This window comes from Spinacia oleracea, chromosome 3, assembly GCF_020520425.1.
Source record: "Spinacia oleracea cultivar Varoflay chromosome 3, BTI_SOV_V1, whole genome shotgun sequence".
Classification (NCBI taxonomy): domain Eukaryota; kingdom Viridiplantae; phylum Streptophyta; class Magnoliopsida; order Caryophyllales; family Amaranthaceae; genus Spinacia; species Spinacia oleracea.
This window is the reverse complement of record NC_079489.1, coordinates 2131496-2151559: the sequence shown is the minus strand read 5'-3', so window position 1 is coordinate 2151559 and position 20064 is coordinate 2131496. Positions and strand designations below refer to the sequence as shown.

Genomic DNA, 20064 nt, shown 5'->3' with positions numbered 1-20064 from the left:
TGCCATCAAGATTAAGCTAAGCTTTCTATGTTTTCATGAATCGAGTATACTAAACAACTATTTTCCTTAATATGGTTTGATAGTCGGTAATAAATACTGACAATTAGCACTACAAAAATTGTACCTTTAGCGACGGATTTACGACGGAAAATTTCGTCGCTAAAGGTCAATAACGTTAATTAATGACGGGATTTCCTGTCGCGAACCCGTCATAAAAGGGGGGCGTCATTAATGGAAAATTCTGTTGCGAACCCGTTGTAAAAGACATTTGTGACGGTTGTTCCTGTCTTTGTTTGGTTGTTAGCCCGTCGCAAAAGCCTTTTGCGACGAAATTTTTGACTCGTCGTTATTAGGTTGTCATTAAAGATACAAATTCTTATAGTGTAGACTGCATTTAGTTATAATTTGGCAAGAAAACTAACATTGTAATCTTAATCTCATCCCTTATTTATGACCCTAAGCCTATTTTTTCTCTATAAATATCCATACCACCCGATACCATCCCAAGTGTTAATGGGATGATAATGATAATTTACGAAGAAGAAAAAAGTCAATTTAAGATGAAATAGCATTACTATGAGAACAAACATTATTTTCCTTAAAAAAATCATTCTCATTGACTTCATTTATTACCAGCTAATAAACGACCTTACTTCCTAATGGCACGTGGAGTCACGGATTTTTAATTTACAGGATAAGAAGGTAGTCTTCAATAAATATCCATCTTTATTTTCAACCTTTCTGTGATCAGCCTTTAAACCCTTAATTTGGATCCTTAACACAATAACACACTCCACTCAAATGGACAAAAGGAGCAATTAAGTTCCTCTATCATCTTTTTTGAGTTATTGAAGCCATAACATAAAGTCATAAAGCTTACCTTAACCTATAAAATGAAAGTAATATTATTTTATGAGTTGTCGCATTACGGAATTGTTTGATAAATGACTTTTTAATTGACTTTTGGCTTCTTTATAAAAAGAACCAACTCACTAAACGGACAATTAATTAAGGCTCTTAACTTATATGAACTAATCGAACGTATGTAAACTTAACTGAAATTTTATAAACTTATTTTTGATAAAAAGAACTTATTATGCGTTAATTTTACTTTCGCCGAATTTATCTGAACTATATGATTTATCTAAACTTATTTTTCTCAAATAAGACAACTAAGTTGATTCCTATCCCTTAAAATACTCTCAAAATAAAAGTAATAACCAATAGTTCGTACATGTTATTAATGGAAATATTATATTGGTACAAATTATTAGGACCAATATTGAGTAAAGTACAACATCTTTTGCCATTGGATGTAAATGGAATTAAAGGTGGTCTAATCAACCAACAAGAAGATGACACATGGCATATTTTGACTAAAGAAAGATTCATACGTGTCAAATAAACGTTGGTGACTCACCTGATTTTATTGGTGGATTAACTTAAAATTGATTTTCCAACAATAAATCCAAAAGAAAACAAAAAAAAAATCACTTTGGATTAAAAAAAAATTGGTTTGTTTTGTCCATGGAAAACTAAATACGTGTCAAATTGTTAGGAGTTAAGTCAATGTCAAACCAATAGATAAGTGGGTGAATCCTATGAAAAATTGCATGTTTTGGATTTATATTTAAGGTTTTGATGTAATGTTGCGTCTAACCCTCGCATGCTTATCTTTCCCATGAATCCCTCATCCATGGCTTAACGTCATTATGATGTGAAGTGGCTCATATGGACAAAACATAGTCATACTATAATGTTCGTAACGCTGTGTCAATATAAAATCTATCTTGATTTCGAGTAAAATCAGGAAAAACTGTACCCTAATATATTTTTATGGGGAGTTTGTCTAATTCATCTCATATGGACAACAAAAAGCCCTATTATTATGTAACGTCACTAATGTGTGTCAGCACAAATTCTATCTTGTTTTTGAGTATATTTATAAAGAACTGTATCTTAAGTTGTTTTTGTGGGGAACTAGAAAAGGCCGGGGAGGAACGATCACAAATATATATAGAAGTCTTCACAACCCAGAAAAAACAGTACCCTAAGATGTTTTTATGGGAGTCCGTCTAATTCATCTCATATGGACAACAAGAAGCCCTACTATTATGTTTGTAAGTCACTAATGTGTGTCGACACAGATTCTATCTTGTTTTCGAGTATATTTATGAAGAATTGTATCCTAATTTGTTTTTGTGTGGAATTCACCTAGTTATAAATGATCACAAATATATAGAAGTTTTCACATAATAGCTGGGGAGGAACTTCGTTTCTTCTAATGATCTGGGTAGCAGACAAGTCAAGACCATCCTCTCGAAGACTTGAATGCTCGAGAACAAAACAGCCCTCCAGTTTGAGCTATTGGTCATCCGTTGCAGGATGAACTCAAGGAAATAATCCATCCTACGATCCACTGTATTTTAAATTTTGCGAGCATGTTAAAAGTTTTCTTTGCAAATTTTGTTTTAGGTTAATGCAAAAGTTTTGTCCACTTCCAAATTCCAATCATACACCGTATCTAGAACTACAACACTATATACTTGAAAAACAAACACAATATATATCATTACCATCGTCTATTATCGCCTACCAATTGAAAAAATATTATTCAAAATTAAAAACAACTTTAGTTTAAAGTCTTTAAATAATGCATGCCAAGTTTTGTCCACTTCCAAATTCCAATCATCGAATCATTCATCGGTATTAATAATATAATGCATGAAATTGTTGACTATGGACGTGTTTTATGTGTCTCATCGTACGATAAATAATTAAATTGGTAGCTAATTGGCTAATGTTGGTCGGTCAATTAACATCAAATTACTATGGCTACAATTTAATTGTTTAATATCAAGTGCTCTATGATTTGACTCCTAACTTGAAATATTACATTCACTTACTTTCTCTAAAGTTAATTTGCCTTTTTATTTTGTTTTGATTTGTGTCATGTCACATTAGTTTTGAAGAAGTTACATCTCATAACGTGTATCAGGGATCTAGTCACGTAACAGATTAATTATAACACAGTTACATGCCATCAAGTAAGGCACATAAAAAAACTAACCCTTACATAGTGAATATTCTTATTTTTATTTCTTTAGATAAGTTAGGCACAATATTTAAGAATTTAAGAAAAAACTATCTTACAGTTCGTGTACTTTTCCTTTTCAAAAATTAAAAATGTCACATTACTTTTTCTTAATGTCACTATTTATCTTTCTATCACTAATAATAATCTTTAATTAGTTAACTAGACAATTTAACTTCCCTTTCTTTCTCATTCATTATTGGAAGCTAAGCTTTGGAGAGTTTCAAGAAAATGACATATTATTAGGTAAACTTAGTATAACGAGGATTATCAAGATCTGAGATCGAATATATTTTACATCATCACTCTTCTGGCTCTTTCTACACACTAAATCAAACAAACTCCGTATTACATATAAGTTAAGAGGGCTAAAGCGCGCGTTAATGACGTGATTTGAGTGTGAAATGTACTTATATGTTATCTCTCTTTCTAAACTATGAAAAATGTCGCATTCTCCACCTAATTTGTAATCTAGTTAGGATTCCCTATAGTACATATCACCAAACACCCTTTGCGCGCCCATCCTAAATTTAAATGAGAAAACTATATACAAAGAAGTCGCCATAAATTATTTGAACTAGGTCAAAAATTTTAATTACAACATTTTCGTGTATATAACATAATATTGTGGCCATAATTTAATTTGGAGTGATGGCTAAAACTGGCTACATAGTAATAAAACTTAAACAACTATATATGGAGTTAGCTATCAAAATACCCTATCATACTTATTAATAAACACAATAATTGATAATCTCTATCCTAGATTCAAATCTTTATATTAATTAGTCCATTGTATAACATTCCATAAAAGCCTATCATGTGAACACTTGCATATATTAACATCAAAATAGCCATAGAAGTTTAGGAAAAGTTGATACCATTAACAAACTTTGTGCTTAATATGTCACATCATGGTGCATTAGGACAAATTATATGTGTTTAATTTGGAATTATATTGTTTGTGACAAAAAGACAAAGTGAAGAAGAGGGAATAAGTAGAGACTCCATTAAAAAAACAAAGATTATCCACGAAAAGTGATTTTGGCACATTCTCTATGAAAGCACAGGAAATTACTCTCTAATCACATTTAGGTGTTACAAAATAAACAAAGTGGTGTGTAAAAAATCAGTTTCCCTTGCCTGCTGCATACCCAATAAAAGTTAATACAACAACAAAAAAACATAAAAAATAATCTCGTGTTTTTTTTTACAGTTTTGCACATATACTTGTGTATTTTAGATACTGGATAATCTGATCATTATGTTTATGTGTTCATGATCTAATTTGCGGCTAATTAATTTGAACAAGAATAAGTGAGGCCATGAAATATGGGAAATGGAACATTACCTAAAATGTCGAGTGAGGCATATTAAGCAATGTTTGAGACATTGATAAAGAATTTACATTGAAGAAAATCACTACACGTAGAAGGTGTTGGGAAACTTTAATTACCATTTGAAGTTGCCAATTTCTTCCAACTTTTCCATTAGTGAAAAAAGCTCATCACACGTGTCACTACGAGGACTTATGTCACGTATATTAAGAATTTAAGAATATATTCACTTAAAATGTTGTAAAAAAAAGGTGTAATAATTGGAATTAGGGTTGACATTAATTATAGATTCTTATATAGTTTGTAGAACTATCTTGTGTTAATTTAAAAATAAGCTAAATTATTTATTGTTTCATAATGTTAAATTTACAAGAAGAAAATTGAGAAAAATGATTGAACAAATATGGTTTTGTAAGGCTAATATGTCATTGAAGAGCTGAGAGATTAGATGATTTAAACCAAACCATCTATTTTCCTCTTGAACGACATGTTTTTTGTAAGAAAATTAGCAAAATTATTATTTAAGAGGCGAAGTTGATGATTCTAAGCACCCAATATGCCCCCGGGGACCCATAGAATATATGAAAAGCATCAAAAAATCTAACCTTTCCGAATCTAATTTATAAGTTTGGTGGAGTATATAAAATAGTAACAATAAAATTTCAATTGTAAACATCATTTTTGATTATGGAGCGATAAAAACAAAACAAAAAACACGACACAATAACAATGCATTTTGTGATGTGGAGCACACCCAAATGACCCGATTAAGATTGCAAAGTACGTACTTTCTCTGTTTCTCTATAGTTGCATCATTTTGATTTTCTATACTATTTATGTAATAACTTTGACCATCAATATCTTTAATTATATATTATAAACTTAGATATTTTAGTTGTCTATTTCTGATGGAGCCAAAGATTCATTTGTCCTTTTGACTTTGGGATGTAATGGACTAAATCAAAATGGCTTTTAAAACCTTTTCGCTTTCTTTCCATGAAGTAGAAGATGTCGTCCCGTTATCGCTTTTGGGTCAATTGGAAACAACCTCCTGCAATGATAGGGGTAAGGTTGCGTACGTCCGAACCCCCCTTACCCCGCTTGTTGGGGGAGCCTCTTTGAGGCAATTGGGTAATGATAATGATAATGATGAATAAAATTAGATATTTTAAAAATATATATTGAGATTAACCAAATAACAATTAAAAATACACAAATTCTGTTTACGTATCAGTAGTAAATATGGTAAAAGTTAGCGAACAAATAATGTGAAAAGTCTAAATGATACACCTATTGTGAAACGGAGGAAGTATAATCGTTACTATTGAAATGGTGGCTCTATCATTGGAGAGGAATATTGGTTGCGATGTACGTGCAATATGACTCATCACATTTGCATAAACCAAGTTGGATTATAATCCATAATTAAATGAATTAGTAACAATTTCAAAAGTTTATTTTGTCAAAAATTCTTAATTAAGCTCAAATTGGTTATTCTAATTAAGGAAAAATTTGATTCTCCCCTGACATTCCTCAACAATAAATTAAGAAATGTCATTAAAAAAAGAAGTCTAATCAATACTAAATGAGGTAAAGCATCCTTCTTTGTTTCTTTTGCATGAGTAATTATTAATTAATTACATAACTTTCAAAATAAAAATTAATTAATTAATTAATTTGATTAATTAGCAACAAATCCCATGCTTGTTGATAACATCTTTTTTCATCAGTCATGTTTATGTACAAAAGCTGAATTCCTATTCGTCCAGAGATATGATTTTTAATTGGATAAAAAGTAAATTCTCCACTCTTTACAACCAATAAGCCAGTGACAACTTGATTCTTGCATAGTGCATGGCTTACTTCTGTTACTTGTCCCCTATCAAACCATCTCGATTAACTGTCATACCATACTTAATACTGGACCGTACTATATCAGTTGTATATAAGATGTGGTATATGGTTTGATAGTTTGTATATAGACCGTAACTTTTAAGTCTGTCTTTAGGACCCGTTTGATATCACAAACAATTTTCAATTTTGATATTATGATTTTGAAACTCATGATTTAAATTTAATCATAAACTAAAAACAGTTAAACATATAGTGATAAAGTTGATTTTGAAAACCGACAATAAAAGACTAGAAACTACTTTTTGTGTTCTCCATATTTTTGTTTTTAGTTTTCTAAAAAACAGAAAATTATAAACAAAAAATGATATCGAGCGAGAAAGAATCATTATCATTCTTTTTAGTCCAATTTCAATTGAATATGTTGGATATATGTAGAGATCATGAACATAGAACACTTGGGATCTTCTCATCTACTCCCTCCGTTTCAAAATGTTTATTACGTATTCATTTAATAGTGTTTCAAAATGTTTGTTACATAAAGAATCTTTCTATTTATAAACTTGTTACTATTACTAATTTTTTAGTCAACTTTTATTTCTAATTGGTCCAACTTTTCAACTCAATAAATCCCATGCAACCAAAAGTCATATTATGACAAGTTAGCAATCTGTGTGATTTTTAATTATTGGTTCATTTTGATAATAAAACAATCTTATTGGTTGTTTCAATGATTAGTGGATTGAGGTATATTTTTTTTTAATAAAAGATGAAAGCAGATTTGCACTATATTCAAAGAGAGTAATAAATGTCAAAATTTGGAAAGATGGAATCAGATTTATGATGGAATCTAGAACATTTAAAATTAAAAAAAAAAAAAAGAATGCTAATTTTATACGTTAATAAACATGCCAAAATCCAAACGTAACAAACATTTTAAAACAGAGGGAGTAAATGAGAGGATAATTTGTAACTGTTAGTCTCATATCAGACCATTTTAACTGCCGGATCATAACTAATTATAAGTAATTGTATAAGGTGACCAGATGGGTAGAAAATAAGTAACACGTATATGTGGTATGAAAGTTGAATAAGTGATCTTTTACAAGAATTTGTAATTCTAATCCATTATAGCCGGAATCAACCATGGGTTTTTTCGAATATAAATCAACTAAAATTAGAAAAGGGTATCTAGGTATTGTAAGAAAGATTTTTCCAAAACCAAAAAAGGGCATCTCCAAACACTACATATTGTCTCACCTTGTGCCTTATGTTGAATTTAATTAAACGTGTGTTTTAATAATTTTGAACAAATCCTAATGGATGTTATTATGTCCAAATTCATTCTAAAATTACTTTTTTGATCTTCTATATTAATCAATTAATTACTTCACTTCTCTCACTAGCTCCCCTACTATTATTTGTTCTCTTTCTCTTTCTAAACAATATTATTGTGTCTATAAATAGACCATACATCTAGGTAATAACCAATGCACCAAAGAATTAAACTTGTACTTGTCTAACTAACTACTTCTTCTTTGTCCCAAAACTTTGAGATTTAGTTCAATATATAAACATGGCAAGAGGTGTTGAGCCATTGATAATAGGAAGGGTGATAGGAGAGGTGGTTGACATTTTCAACCCAAGTGTGACCTTAAATGTTACTTATAACTCAAGCAAGCAAGTTGCTAATGGCCATGAGCTTATGCCGGCCGTCATCGTGTCGAAACCTCGGGTCGAGATCGGTGGTGAAGACATGAGGTCCGCCTATACTTTGGTAAGTTTGTTCCACTATACGTAAACCCTTTGCGATGCATGAATTTTGTTAGTTTATATGTTGCATGAAAAAAAGTTACAAGAAACAAATCGATCTATACGTCCAGAAACAACCGTCACTTCAATATATATATGATGTAATTTGAACTGGTAACGGTACATTAATATTATAAGAAACAAGATCGATCTGTATAACCAGAATTAACTGTCACTTTAATACTGTGATTTGAACCAATAAAGTAACAATTATATAATTAATTTGGATGCACAAAATATAAATTAAGTATGAACATGAGTTGACATTGTTAAATTTTTTTGTTTTTTGAAGATCATGGTAGACCCGGATGCTCCAAGCCCTAGTGATCCATACCTAAGAGAACATCTCCATTGGTATGTTGTTGAATATAAACCTCCTAATTAAATCCTTTTATTTCTCTAAACTCTTTTTCTTTTTTAATTGATACCGTTAAATACGGGTTTGGGCAACTCGATCCCATGCCATATGATTTTAAGGTGGAAGCGTAAAACCTCTTACGGTCTTATTTGTAAAGTGGACTAACCTCCTCCTGACGGGCCGGGTGCGGTTCATGCTCGTATTTACCAGATACTATTACATAGATCTCATGCATTTATACATCTTTATTTTTTTTCATTTTTTTTTTACAAACTTTTCTATAAGGCGGTCTTACACAAAAGACCACTTTGGTATCATATAAGTTAAGCAATGGAACCAATTAGTTAAGCACTTGAACTAATTAGTTAAGCATTGAAACCAATTAGTTAAGCAAAAGAATTAATTAGTTAAGCAAATGAATTAATTAGTTAAGCAATGTAACCACTTAGTTAAGAAATTGAACCAATTAGTTAAGCAACCAAAGTGGTCTTTCCGGTAAGGCGGTCTTACACAAAAGTTGCCGTTTTTTTTTTCCGTGTATTATGCAGGATTGTGACGGATATTCCCGGAACAACTGATATTTCATTTGGTAAGTCCTACTTTATATTATACTCTTGGTAAAATCTTAACTAGTAACGCGACTACTAAATGCTATTGCTGACGTACATGGATTACGTAGTTGTACTAATGTAATTGATATAGACATGTTAATATACTTTAAATGTTAAACAATGTATTAATCTTATCTTGATGATATTATTAAGAAACACTCTTTGTGTTAATTAATTTGGTTCCTCCCACTAATCCACTATATGCATCTTCTTAATAAAGTCGAAAACCGACCGATTCCTCTGTCGAATAACATCGCATTTTCATGTCAATGTTTCGAATCTTCATATCCAACTAAAACGTTACACCATTGTAACAACAAATACTTCTTTTGGCATTGTTTGACTCCATAAAAGTAGCACTTACGAAAGAAAATAATAATATCGTATAACAGTGCAATTACAAATATACCCTTATTATATATCCTCTATTTTACTCCATTTTAACACCAAATATTTCTTTTGGCTTAATATAACTCCACAAAAGCAGCACTTATGAAATACTTCGTATAATAATAATATTGTACAATAGTATAATTACGAGTATACCCTTATTACGTATCCTCTATTTTACTCCATTCTAACAACAAATATTTGTGTTGGCTTAATATAACTCCACAAAAGTAGCACTTACGTACGAAGTATTAAATATAACAAAAAATATCGTACAATAGTAAAATTACAAGTATACCTTTATTATATATCCTCTATTTTACTCCATAGTAACAAAAAAAATACTTCTTTTGGCTTTGCATGACTCAACAAGAATAACACTTATGAAATATAACAAATAATATTGAACAACAGTAAATTACGAGTATACCCTTTGTATCGTCTGCCGGTGCTAACCATAATCTAATGTGTATACAGGAAAAGAGATTGTATGCTATGAAACACCAAAACCAGTGGTGGGAATACATAGGTATATCTTCATACTATTTCAGCAAACAAGAGGGAGGCAGACGGTGAGGACGCCGTCGTCGAGGGACTGTTTCAACACTAGGAGGTTTGCTGCCGAGAACGGCCTCGGCCTCCCCGTCGCGGTGGTCTACTTCAATGCTCAGAGAGAAACTGCTGCAAGAAGAAGATGATTATATTAACATCATTTTATCAATAATTATTCTATTAAGTATTTTCCCTAATTAAGCAAGAGACATAATATATACTTCTACATTGTACTTGTATATGTTAATTATTTCATGCTAAATGTTACTCTTTTTTTTTAGTGGGAGAGGGATCGAAGGGAAATGATTTTGGCACACTGTTTTCTTTGGTATGTTCGATTGTTCAGAAGGAGGTGCGTCAATATCAGTTTCTGTAGGTTAAGTAGGGGTTGTATTTCATAAGTGGAACTAGGTTTCTGTATGCATGTGGTGTAACTTTTATTTGTATAAGTCCCTTTTCAGGGTTATTTAATGATATGATTTGATGAGTAGCTATTAAGTTATGACGTTATAAGGGGTGTTTGGTTATGAGAGGTTTAATGGGGAAAAAAATCCGCTTTTTGAGGTGAATTAAAGGTTTTAACCTTTTGAAAAACTAATTGAGAGTTTTTGGTGGAGTATCACTTATTTAGTCCTGCTTTCGCAGAGATATACTCGTTTTAATTTCTCGTAATAACAGAACGTTCTATCTCTGTATCAGTATACACAGTTCATCGAAATCATTTCACTAGACCTGTCAAATGAGTCGATCAAATCAATTTTGGGCTTGGCATTGGTCGTTTTGAGTGACTAATCACCTTTCTAGTCTAACTTAACTAGGTTAATAGAAGCATTTGCATCAATGCAGGATTACAATATTAACAAGGATGGTTACAATGGGGAAAGTATGCAACTCTCTGTGCCCTAAAATAAAAGGCCACTTTTGGTTCAGAATCTGTTTTTTAAAATTTAACTCAAAAATGTTTTACACGTCTTTGCATGACCAATGTAATCTTTCTTTGAAGTACTTAAAAGCTTACTTGATGGGTAACATAAGAAATTTCAAATTCCAATTTACAAAAGGTCACAACTCACAAATTGCTTGTTACTTTGATACAAACTTAAATATAATATCGTGGCCTATTAATTTGGGACGGATAGAGTATAAATCATAAGGAAAAGAGAGTTTAGAAAAAATTCGGCCCAAATTATTTTGAGACAAACTTAATCTGGCCCTATTAATTTGGGACGGATAGAGTTTAAACCATAAGGAAAAGAGGGTTTAGAATAAATTCGGCCCAAGTTCAATCTGACAGCTTAGAGCTGATTATCAATATGAGCTTGGCCCAGCCCAAAATTTAACGGGTATCAGGCAGAATTTTTAGGCCAGGTTTCCAGGCCCGGCCCAAAACTTACAACTTATTTGTCGGGTTCGGGGCAACGTAAAACTATACTTTTAGTCATAAATTTGGTCCGGCCTGAAAATGGTCCGAAAGTCCGTTATTTGACCCGAAATAACGGGTTTTCGGCAGACTGGCATAATGGGCAGATTTTAAAGGCCGTGGCCCAGCCCGGCCCGCCTTTGATCACGTCTACAAACAGATCTATTTTCATGTTTAAACAAGAACCTGTGTACATGTTGGATAGAAAGAAAAGGGAGCATCCCAGCAAACTCAATTCTTTGACACCAAAATTTACAGACCCCCCAATTTATCAAACCCTAATCACTACAGCAGAATTACCACTTCTCCTCCCCCCTAATTCTATTAAATACATCAGCAAACAGCTAATCGAATGAAACGTCGAAGAAGAATGAAGGCACACAATAATACATGTGTAATTTTTACTAAGATTTTTTTCATGTTTACCACCTTTTTAAGTTTCAGGTTTTTGTAAATTTACCGCCTTATAAAATGTAATTTCATATTTATCACCTTAATTTCATGAAAAGGTTCGTATTCTATCACCTTTTAACGAATTTCATCCGATTTTTCATCCATATGGATAGAAAGTTGGATGAAAACCGTTTAAAAAGGTGGTGAAATTAAAACATTTCATAAAATTAAGGTGGTAAGTATGAAATTACATTTTATAAGGTGGTAAATACAAAAACCTAAAACTTAAACAGTGGTAAATATCAAATTAACCATTTTTTTACCTAAGCATTAATCTCGGAATTGCACTGATGTTCTCTGCTGCAGCTCCTTCGTCCCCAGAACATGCTCGAACAACTCGTTCTTTCAATTCTTGGACCTTCCATTTTATCCGAATCAACCGTCCCTTGTGAATGGCGGGGTGGTGACTCACCCTCACCCGTTCGTCCCAAATCTCGGGGTTCAAACGGCGGGCACGGGCCCTCATTGCAGTTGCATAACGGGATTGTAACCGAAGGGAACGGACTGCAAGAAACGGGACAGAACATATCTGAAGAAACTGAAGCTACCCGGTTTTTCCGGATGTCTGGAGTTGAGGTTGCGGTTGACCTATCAGAAGAATCACGAGGATGGAGCATGCACGGGGTGCAGAACCCGAGAGAGAGCGGGAGTTTTATCTCTTTTTCGAGAGAACCCGGAAGTTTAACGAAGGAGATGATCCCGTGTCTGCAAAGTGGACAGGGGATTGAGCCCGGTGGGCCTACCGTCTCGGAAGAAATGTTGCATGTAGAGCAAAGATAGAGCGCGCATTTGACACATAGTTGGTGGCCACAACCTGCATGAATATGAAGCAAGGGAATTCAAACCAATGTACGATTAATTACTCGTTAATTACTCCAAATAATTAGGGTGTAAAGACAAAGATTCCCAAGCCGAGAGGGTAGATATTTGGCATGATAACAAATTTTGTGGATGAAAGATGGGGTGACACGTGTCATCTAATCGTTTGTGGCTTTCCTTTTTATAGACTAGGTATAGATAGATTACATTATCTAGATTCTAATTCATTAGAGTTGTCCAAAGAAGAACGGGAGGGTGATGCTTGAGAATTGAGGTTAGCAGCTAGGTTGCGGACACGGGACACGGATATGGATGCGGGGATACGGGAAAATGGGGAAAAAGTTTGGTATCATAGTGTAATAAGCTTGGTTGTCCGAGTGTCCAAGTGTCGGTATGTCCGGCAAGTTTTGGAAACGGTTAGTTTTATATTTTTGAAGTGTTCGTGCATCATAGGTTAGCAGAATGTTATGTTTCTTTCTCATATGACAAGGTGATTATGGTTTACCAAAGATGTTTTCTCTGTGGTTTCACCATCCTCAAAATTGAAACCAGTCTAAAATTCATGTTATATTTTCATGACAACTTTCCAGTTTTAGTCCACTATCTGATGTCACATATCAAGAACAAATATGATGATTGTAAGGAAGAAAGATTTCTGTAGTCAATTAGTCATATAGGAGAGTATTTTATTAGTTTTCGTATGTGAAAATTCAGCATGTCCCTTTTCGATTTACTGTTTTGTTCAATCGTTATCTTTCCTCAACATTGATCAGTAATATTCTAAGTGCCACATGCTTCTGCAATTCGGGGACATGTTCAGAACTTCTAGTTAATGGTCCTAACCTAAGTGTTTCAGAAGAACTGAGTGTGTAAGGAGAATTTGCATGGAAATTCCATATAGTAAATGATAAATGGTAATCAAAATTCATCAATCTATGCAACAGAGAAATATGATGAAAAATATTTTGATGCCCTAACAAAAAGTTGAGTTTCTGGCCTTAGTAATTAGGATTTTGAGTTGAAACATAAGACAAGTTTGATTTGGTCAACAAAAGTTTGGAAATTACCTTCAGCAGCTACACTACACGCTCTCTCCAAGCATACAGCACAATTATCTGATTCATCAAAGGAGGATACCGATGCCTGCAACCCATTTTCTCTGAGAATCATCACAAAAATACAAAAATAAATCCCGGTTAATCTCAGTCCAGCTTGTAACCATTTCTTTTACAAAAGAAGATATTTGCTAGATTGATTCATAAACAGTATTTCCATTGAAGAAAAGGAACGAAAAAGAACCATCCAAGTCGAATACAAAAACGAAAAATATTCTGACGCAACCCTGGGGTTTTATCTTTGATCCTGTGAAATAACCCTGATCAAATTGTGGGCCGGGTGCAGGTCGGGCCACGACTTAAAAATTTTGCCCATTATGTCAGGCTGGGCCAGACTTTGGGCCGAAAATATCTGCTCCGAACACACTACTTCGGGCAAAAATATCATGCTTTTCGGGCCCAGCCAAAATTATAACTAACATACAAGGGTGTATAGAAGTATATGTTTAGCTTTTCTTGTTAAGAATCCCGGTTTGAAAAGGCCCTTGAATAGAACAGCATAACAGAAACTGCCTGGGCCAGCTATTACTATAGGTTACTAAGAGATTTCTGTCATGCTAATTAGTACCTGTATGAGATACAAGAGTTTCAGGGGAATATATGAAACTATCCTACGTAGACAAAGAGATGTCAAAGGACATAAAGTTTTCAAAATGATTTACAGATCTCAAATATAAGTCCACATCTTTCGTAGTGAAGGTCAAAGAATATTAAAGAAATACTCTTTTCCTCTAAGAAAATAGTCCGTCTTAAAACCATCACAGTTACGAATTCAACACCCTTTACCATATTACCAATGTACAATTCTTAATACTTGTGTCCCTCCCACCCTCCCCATAACTTAATCAAGTGGGTTATCTTGAAAAATTCCAATCCTAACGCAACAACCTACTTTAAAAAATGCAACTTATCCACTAGCAAAACAACACCGAGTGTATGACTTATTTTCCATACAAAGAAGCAATAGCAGTGAGACACATCATGTGAACTTCAGCCTACATGTTACGTCTTCCATTGAGTTGATTCAATTCAACTATTGTTCCCCTAACTTCACTAAGGGTACGTTCTATTCACCTGATTATCACTTATTTTTTCTTATTTGAACTTATCTTATCTGAACTAATCAAAACTTATTTTAGTTATAAATTGTACTTGGTCAACCCAGTCAACCCTTATTTTTCCTGGAAATAAGGTGAACAGAGCTGAGAACTATATCTTATAAGTTTCCGGGGACCAGATTTACTTCCTTTCTAGGAGTATTATCAAGCCTACTCATAAAAACTACAGCCAAAGAAGTGACAGAAACTTTTAGAGCTTACCTTGCTATGTTCAGTACACTCATTAGAGGCAAAGACAAGTAATTTGAAGGAGGAAATACTGGATTAACTGAATCAGAATTTGGTGCAAGTAAAGGTTCGAGCCAAAGGCGTCCCCACATTTTTGCAACATCAACTGGAAGCCATCTGGAAGAGAGCGATCAATCAATAAGCTCACTCTTTAGAAAAATTACAAGGCAAAGAATGGCTGTCAAAAATATTTTACCCATTGCAGTTCAAAGTCATGCGACTGGCACCTCTTGCAAGCATAATCTGCAAACAGAATATTATGGAAAAGTATATCAATAACTGTTATTTGTGAATAGTGCAAATAACATGGCATTTTCGTAAATAAATCAGTAGGAAAAAAAGGTGGAAATAAAAGAAGAAATGAAAAAAGTGAATTAAATGAATAAAATATGAGGTTAACAGAATATAATTTGAAGTTGACAAAATAAAATGTTAGCTTAAATGAATAAAAATTGAAGTTAAATACTTAAATGTATAGTTTGAAAGTCTATTTATTTATGATTTTGCTATGTGATTTGTACTGTTCATCAATAACTGTTATTGATTTGGAATCACCCGAATATTATATTTCTCAATCCTCAGCAATATAATCATTTGTTTGAGAACCGTAAAAGGTAAAAATAGATCACCTGACAGCATTTCAAATTTCCCCCACAAGCAGCATAATGCAAAGGTGTACTTCCAGCTCCTGTAAATATAATCAAATTTATTAACAAGTTATGATGCGACAATTACCTACTAATTTTTTAGAAAAAAAAAAAAAAAAAAAGAACAAGCAGTTGTTGAAGTAAAGAGCTAACCTATTAAATCCATTGAAGTGCCGTAATGAAACGTCACAACTGATACATTTGCCTGAAGATCAAGGAGAAGCTGAACGCAGTCAAAATACCCATTCAATGCAGCCATGTGAAGAGCTGTGATACCACCATCAGCTGGCTTATTTACAAATTTTGCCAAAGCACTGAAAAAACAAGAGTAGAAATTAGCAAGGGTACAGCGCTCCAAAGCCTCCCAATTTTATTTATTTATTTTTATTTTTTATATCAACCCTTTCATCCCACGACAAAAGGTTAAGGGAAATTCGAATTAATCACACTGTACCCTATAGAAATGTTGTATTGACTACCTTAATCATAATCTCTAATGGAAAAAACCTTTGCACCATAAGAAGAAAAGAAATTTAACAAGGTGTACTGTGTACATCTGTAATTTTTATGAATAATCAGCCTCCAGAAAAAGGAAGAAAGAATTTCCATGCACAACACAGCAAAAAGACTTGATCACAGAAGGATAGGGTCATCTATACTAAACCTCATGCTCAAGCATTGCAACCGCATGAAGTAGCAAATGAAAACACACACTTGCTTGAAGCTTTCAAAGCACCTCTTTTTATGTATAACTACCACTTAATGCTGGGGTGAGTATATGCTCACGGCAACACATTTCATTAACAAGTTTTTCTACCAAAATACTTGATAGTTTGACACATTTTGATTTACTTCTTGGCTCTAACCCAGATAACCCCAATTTGAGATCTTTTCACCGTGCATGGGATGCCTCAACTCACAAAGGGAAGAACATATCTAGAAATAGTATCTACTGGAATGTCGTGTCATTCAGCAAACTAGATACTTCCTTTGAACTAGTATCTACTGGAATGTCGTGTCATTCAGCAAACTAGATACTTCCTTTGAACTAGTATCTACTTCAAGATTATGGTATTCAGGATACCTTCCTTTGCAATAGTGACTTCTCAAATACATTCTGATACTTTCTGACCTTAAAATCTCATATCCGCCTGTGGTTAATCCGCTAAAATCTACTTCAATGTCATGTCATTAGCAGACTAGTCACTATAATTATTCTTTTCTCTTGAGTCTTGACCACCTCAAAGAATGCATGGAAAGAAGCCATTGTTCAAGAACTTTGAGGCCCTAGAGGCTAATCATACTCGCTGATCTCCCAACAGAAAAGGCCGATAAGTTTAAAACCGGTTTACCACATCAAATTTCATGCAATAAGATAATGAAAAAGTTCAAAGTAAGAATTATTGTTAGCCGTTTTTCTTAAACTGAAACTTTCTTGAGTGGTAAAAAAATGACAACTAAAGGCTATACCGCTACACTCAAGTTTCTGATGTCACTCCAGTCTCTCTCAATCCCAGACAAGCTGTCATTCATGTAGCTGAAACCTTGTCTTCTAAACACGCTGAACATATCGAAATTAGTGTGTACTTTGTCAAGGAAAACCTTCTGAACTGACTAATGCTCATCAGAAGGATCAATTATATATAAAGACTAAAGTTCCTCATACGGCTCAATATCACTCAATTCTCAACCAGTCTGAAGTATTTAAAACCCTCCAACTTGAAAAAGGTGTTGAGAAACACATTTTAACACAACAACTCACTCTGCTAATTTTCTGAAAAAAGAGTTCTCAATTTCCTCTCCTTTTCCGTCTTCTTTCTCTCCTCTATTTTCCTCGTTCTCCACGCTTGAGAAATCCGAAATGGCAATCAACATACATTAACATAGCTATGTAATTCATCATACCGATAGCAAAAAATTACATAGAAAAGGCTTGACTTAAAGCCATGGTCATACCTGTTTTTCCCATTGGATCCTTCACCACCCTCGGCAATAAGACCATTCAAAGAATCTAAAGGTACACTCGGCACAAAATCAGCAAACAACAGCCTTATGCATCTCACATGTCCATTAACAGCTGCAAAATGAAGAGCTGTTCTACCACTGAGGTAATCTGCTCTAGTAACCTGCAACACAGAAGTTAAAACTCAAATCTCACAACCTCAAATTGAATAGATGGAAAAGTTTCAAACCAATCCAAAATCAGAACTTCCGAAAACCACACAAATAGAAGTATAAAACTCTTGCATTATCAAACTCACATTGCATCTAAAGAGCAGAAGAGTTTGCACAACCTCCCAATGCCCATATCTACATGCTTGCATCAAAGCCGTCTTCAAACGAATTCATGAAAGAAAACAATCAATTCATCACTCAAAAGTTCTACTTTCACTCCATTAACCAATTCCATACAAGGGTCAACAATTAAATAAGCAGAAATTTGGGTGTCACAATTCACAAAATTCAAATGTTTTGAGCTCCAAAGAATCCTTAAAAATTCCAAAACCAAAATTAATCCAAAAAAAATTCACTACCTGTCCACAATAATTTCTGGAATTGACATCAGCACCATTCTCAAGCAACAATGCCACAATCTAAAACCCAATTCAAAAAAATAAAAAAAACATGAATTTAATTATGCTGAAAAATTAAACATTTTGTATAAAAAACAAACAAAAATGAAAGTGGGATTATACCTCATTGTGACCCTTAGCAGCAGCAAAATGAAGAGGAGAATTGAGGCCACCAAAAGTAGAGTATTTAGCAAGACACGGGTTACATTCCAGAAGCATCTTAGCCTCCACCAAATCACCGTCTCTCGCCGCCGACACAAGGCGCTCACCGGAGGCGGAGCAACCAAATGAATTGCCCATCTCCGCCTCCTCCTCCGCCGTCTACTTCTTTTTAAAAGAAAGCTGGAATTTTTGAAGGGTTTTTGGGGTTTCTACCATGAAACTTTTTCTGGGTAGTTTGGATTAGTACTAATGATGATGATTAGGTCAACTTTCACTCACAAAAGTAATCAATTTTTTTTTGAAAACCCAGAAATTGAAAAATCAAGAACAAAGAAGGAAGGAGGGAAAAGAAGCCGCCATGAAAATAAAAAAAAAAGGAAGATAGAAAAAATCAAAATGGGGAGAAACAAACGTGGCAGCTACCCCTGAACAAAACTGAGGTTGGCAGAGAGAGAGAGATAGAGAGAGGAGAGAGAAAGACGGAATTTTGGGAGTGATTGTCAACTTTACCTTCTGTATTTCACCTGTTTTACGTTTCTGGACTTTTTTTTCCCATTTTATCTTGTTTTCTTTGATTTTTCAAAGTTTTTGTTGTTGTTGTTGTTGTTGTTGAAGGTGGATGAAAATTTATTTGGTTGTTGATTCAACTTAATTTTGTCATTTCTATTTGTAAGTCGATAATAGAAAGTACCTACTGAATCAGTACGACATTATCTTTTTTAGGCCAATTAGTCTGATTATATAGGTTCAATGTTTGAGCTAGCATTAAGTATATTGCGGTTAATGGGATTATTATTTCTTTTTGTAAGTGGATAATAGGAAGTACTTACTGAACCAATACGACATTATCTATCTCAGATTCTCATGTGAGTTAGTCCAGTCACGTAGGTCAATGTTTGAGCCAACGTTAAGCATATTGCGGTTAATGAGATTGTCATTTTTGGTTGTAAGTGGATAATAGGAAGTACCTATTGAACCAACGCGAAATCATCCATTTCAGGTCAGTTAGTCTGATTATGTAGGTCAATGTTTGAGCTAGCATAAAGCATATTGTGGTTAATGGGATTGTCATTTCTTTTTGTAGGTGGATAATAGGAAGTACCTACCAAACCAACACAACATCACCTATCTCGGGAAGTAAGGTCAGTTAGTCCGATTACGTAGGTCAATGTTTGAGTCAGTACTAAATATAGTACAGTTAATAGGCTCGATCTTGTGACCTCAAATCACAAGGTGAGTTTCACCAACTTATTATGTTAGTTAATCCAATTTGATTGTCATAACCACAATGAACCAATCATAGAAAGAGAGGACATAGTATAATAATACGACATTTTTATATACAATCGTTTGTATTTTGTGACTTTCAATCTACTCCATATATATTTTTAAAGAGTTGTGTTACATCAAACATGATGTACACTAATACACTACTTCAACTTAAAGATGTATGATATTGATCAGTCGGTTTCAAAATAAAAGCTACGTTATCCACTTGCAAGAATATGATACTTCTCAAGTAAA

The 20064-nt window shown here is 33.6% G+C and overlaps 2 protein-coding genes across 2 annotated transcripts; one reads left to right on the top strand and one right to left on the bottom strand.

Annotated features, from left to right (window-relative positions):
• The first annotated feature begins 7678 nt into the window (after positions 1–7678).
• Positions 7679–10508, top strand: LOC110782295 (CEN-like protein 1). The gene is made up of 4 exons (XM_021986415.2): positions 7679–8059; positions 8387–8448; positions 9001–9041; positions 9931–10508. The coding sequence occupies exons 1-4, from the start codon at positions 7859–7861 to the stop codon at positions 10149–10151; spliced, it is 525 nt and encodes a 174-aa protein (XP_021842107.1). The 5' UTR covers positions 7679–7858; the 3' UTR covers positions 10152–10508.
• Positions 10509–11627: 1119 nt separating this feature from the next.
• Positions 11628–19156, bottom strand: LOC110782481 (E3 ubiquitin-protein ligase XBAT33). Its single transcript, XM_021986656.2, has 10 exons — positions 18502–19156; positions 18340–18399; positions 18067–18138; positions 17762–17931; positions 15959–16119; positions 15788–15846; positions 15355–15401; positions 15132–15275; positions 13765–13856; positions 11628–12692 (listed from the first exon to the last, which is right to left on the bottom strand). Exons 1-10 carry the CDS (start codon positions 18676–18678, stop codon positions 12142–12144), a joined length of 1533 nt encoding a protein of 510 aa, XP_021842348.1. The 5' UTR covers positions 18679–19156; the 3' UTR covers positions 11628–12141.
• Between the last annotated feature and the right edge of the window lie 908 nt (positions 19157–20064).

Bases quoted from the DNA above. Each gene is read 5' to 3' on its own strand.
- LOC110782295 (XM_021986415.2), top strand. From the start codon at position 7,859: ATGGCAAGAGGTGTTGAGCCATTGATAATAGGAAGGGTGATAGGAGAG. The intron at 8,060-8,386 runs GTAAGTTTGTTC...TGTTTTTTGAAG, and splicing joins TGAGGTCCGCCTATACTTTG to ATCATGGTAGACCCGGATGC. The intron at 8,449-9,000 runs GTATGTTGTTGA...TGTATTATGCAG, and splicing joins CTAAGAGAACATCTCCATTG to GATTGTGACGGATATTCCCG.
- LOC110782481 (XM_021986656.2), bottom strand. From the start codon at position 18,678: ATGGGCAATTCATTTGGTTGCTCCGCCTCCGGTGAGCGCCTTGTGTCG. The intron at 16,120-17,761 runs GTATGACCATGG...TTGTTTTTTCAG, and splicing joins GGATCCAATGGGAAAAACAG to TGCTTTGGCAAAATTTGTAA. The intron at 12,693-13,764 runs GTAATTTCCAAA...ATATTCATGCAG, and splicing joins GTGTAGTGTAGCTGCTGAAG to GTTGTGGCCACCAACTATGT.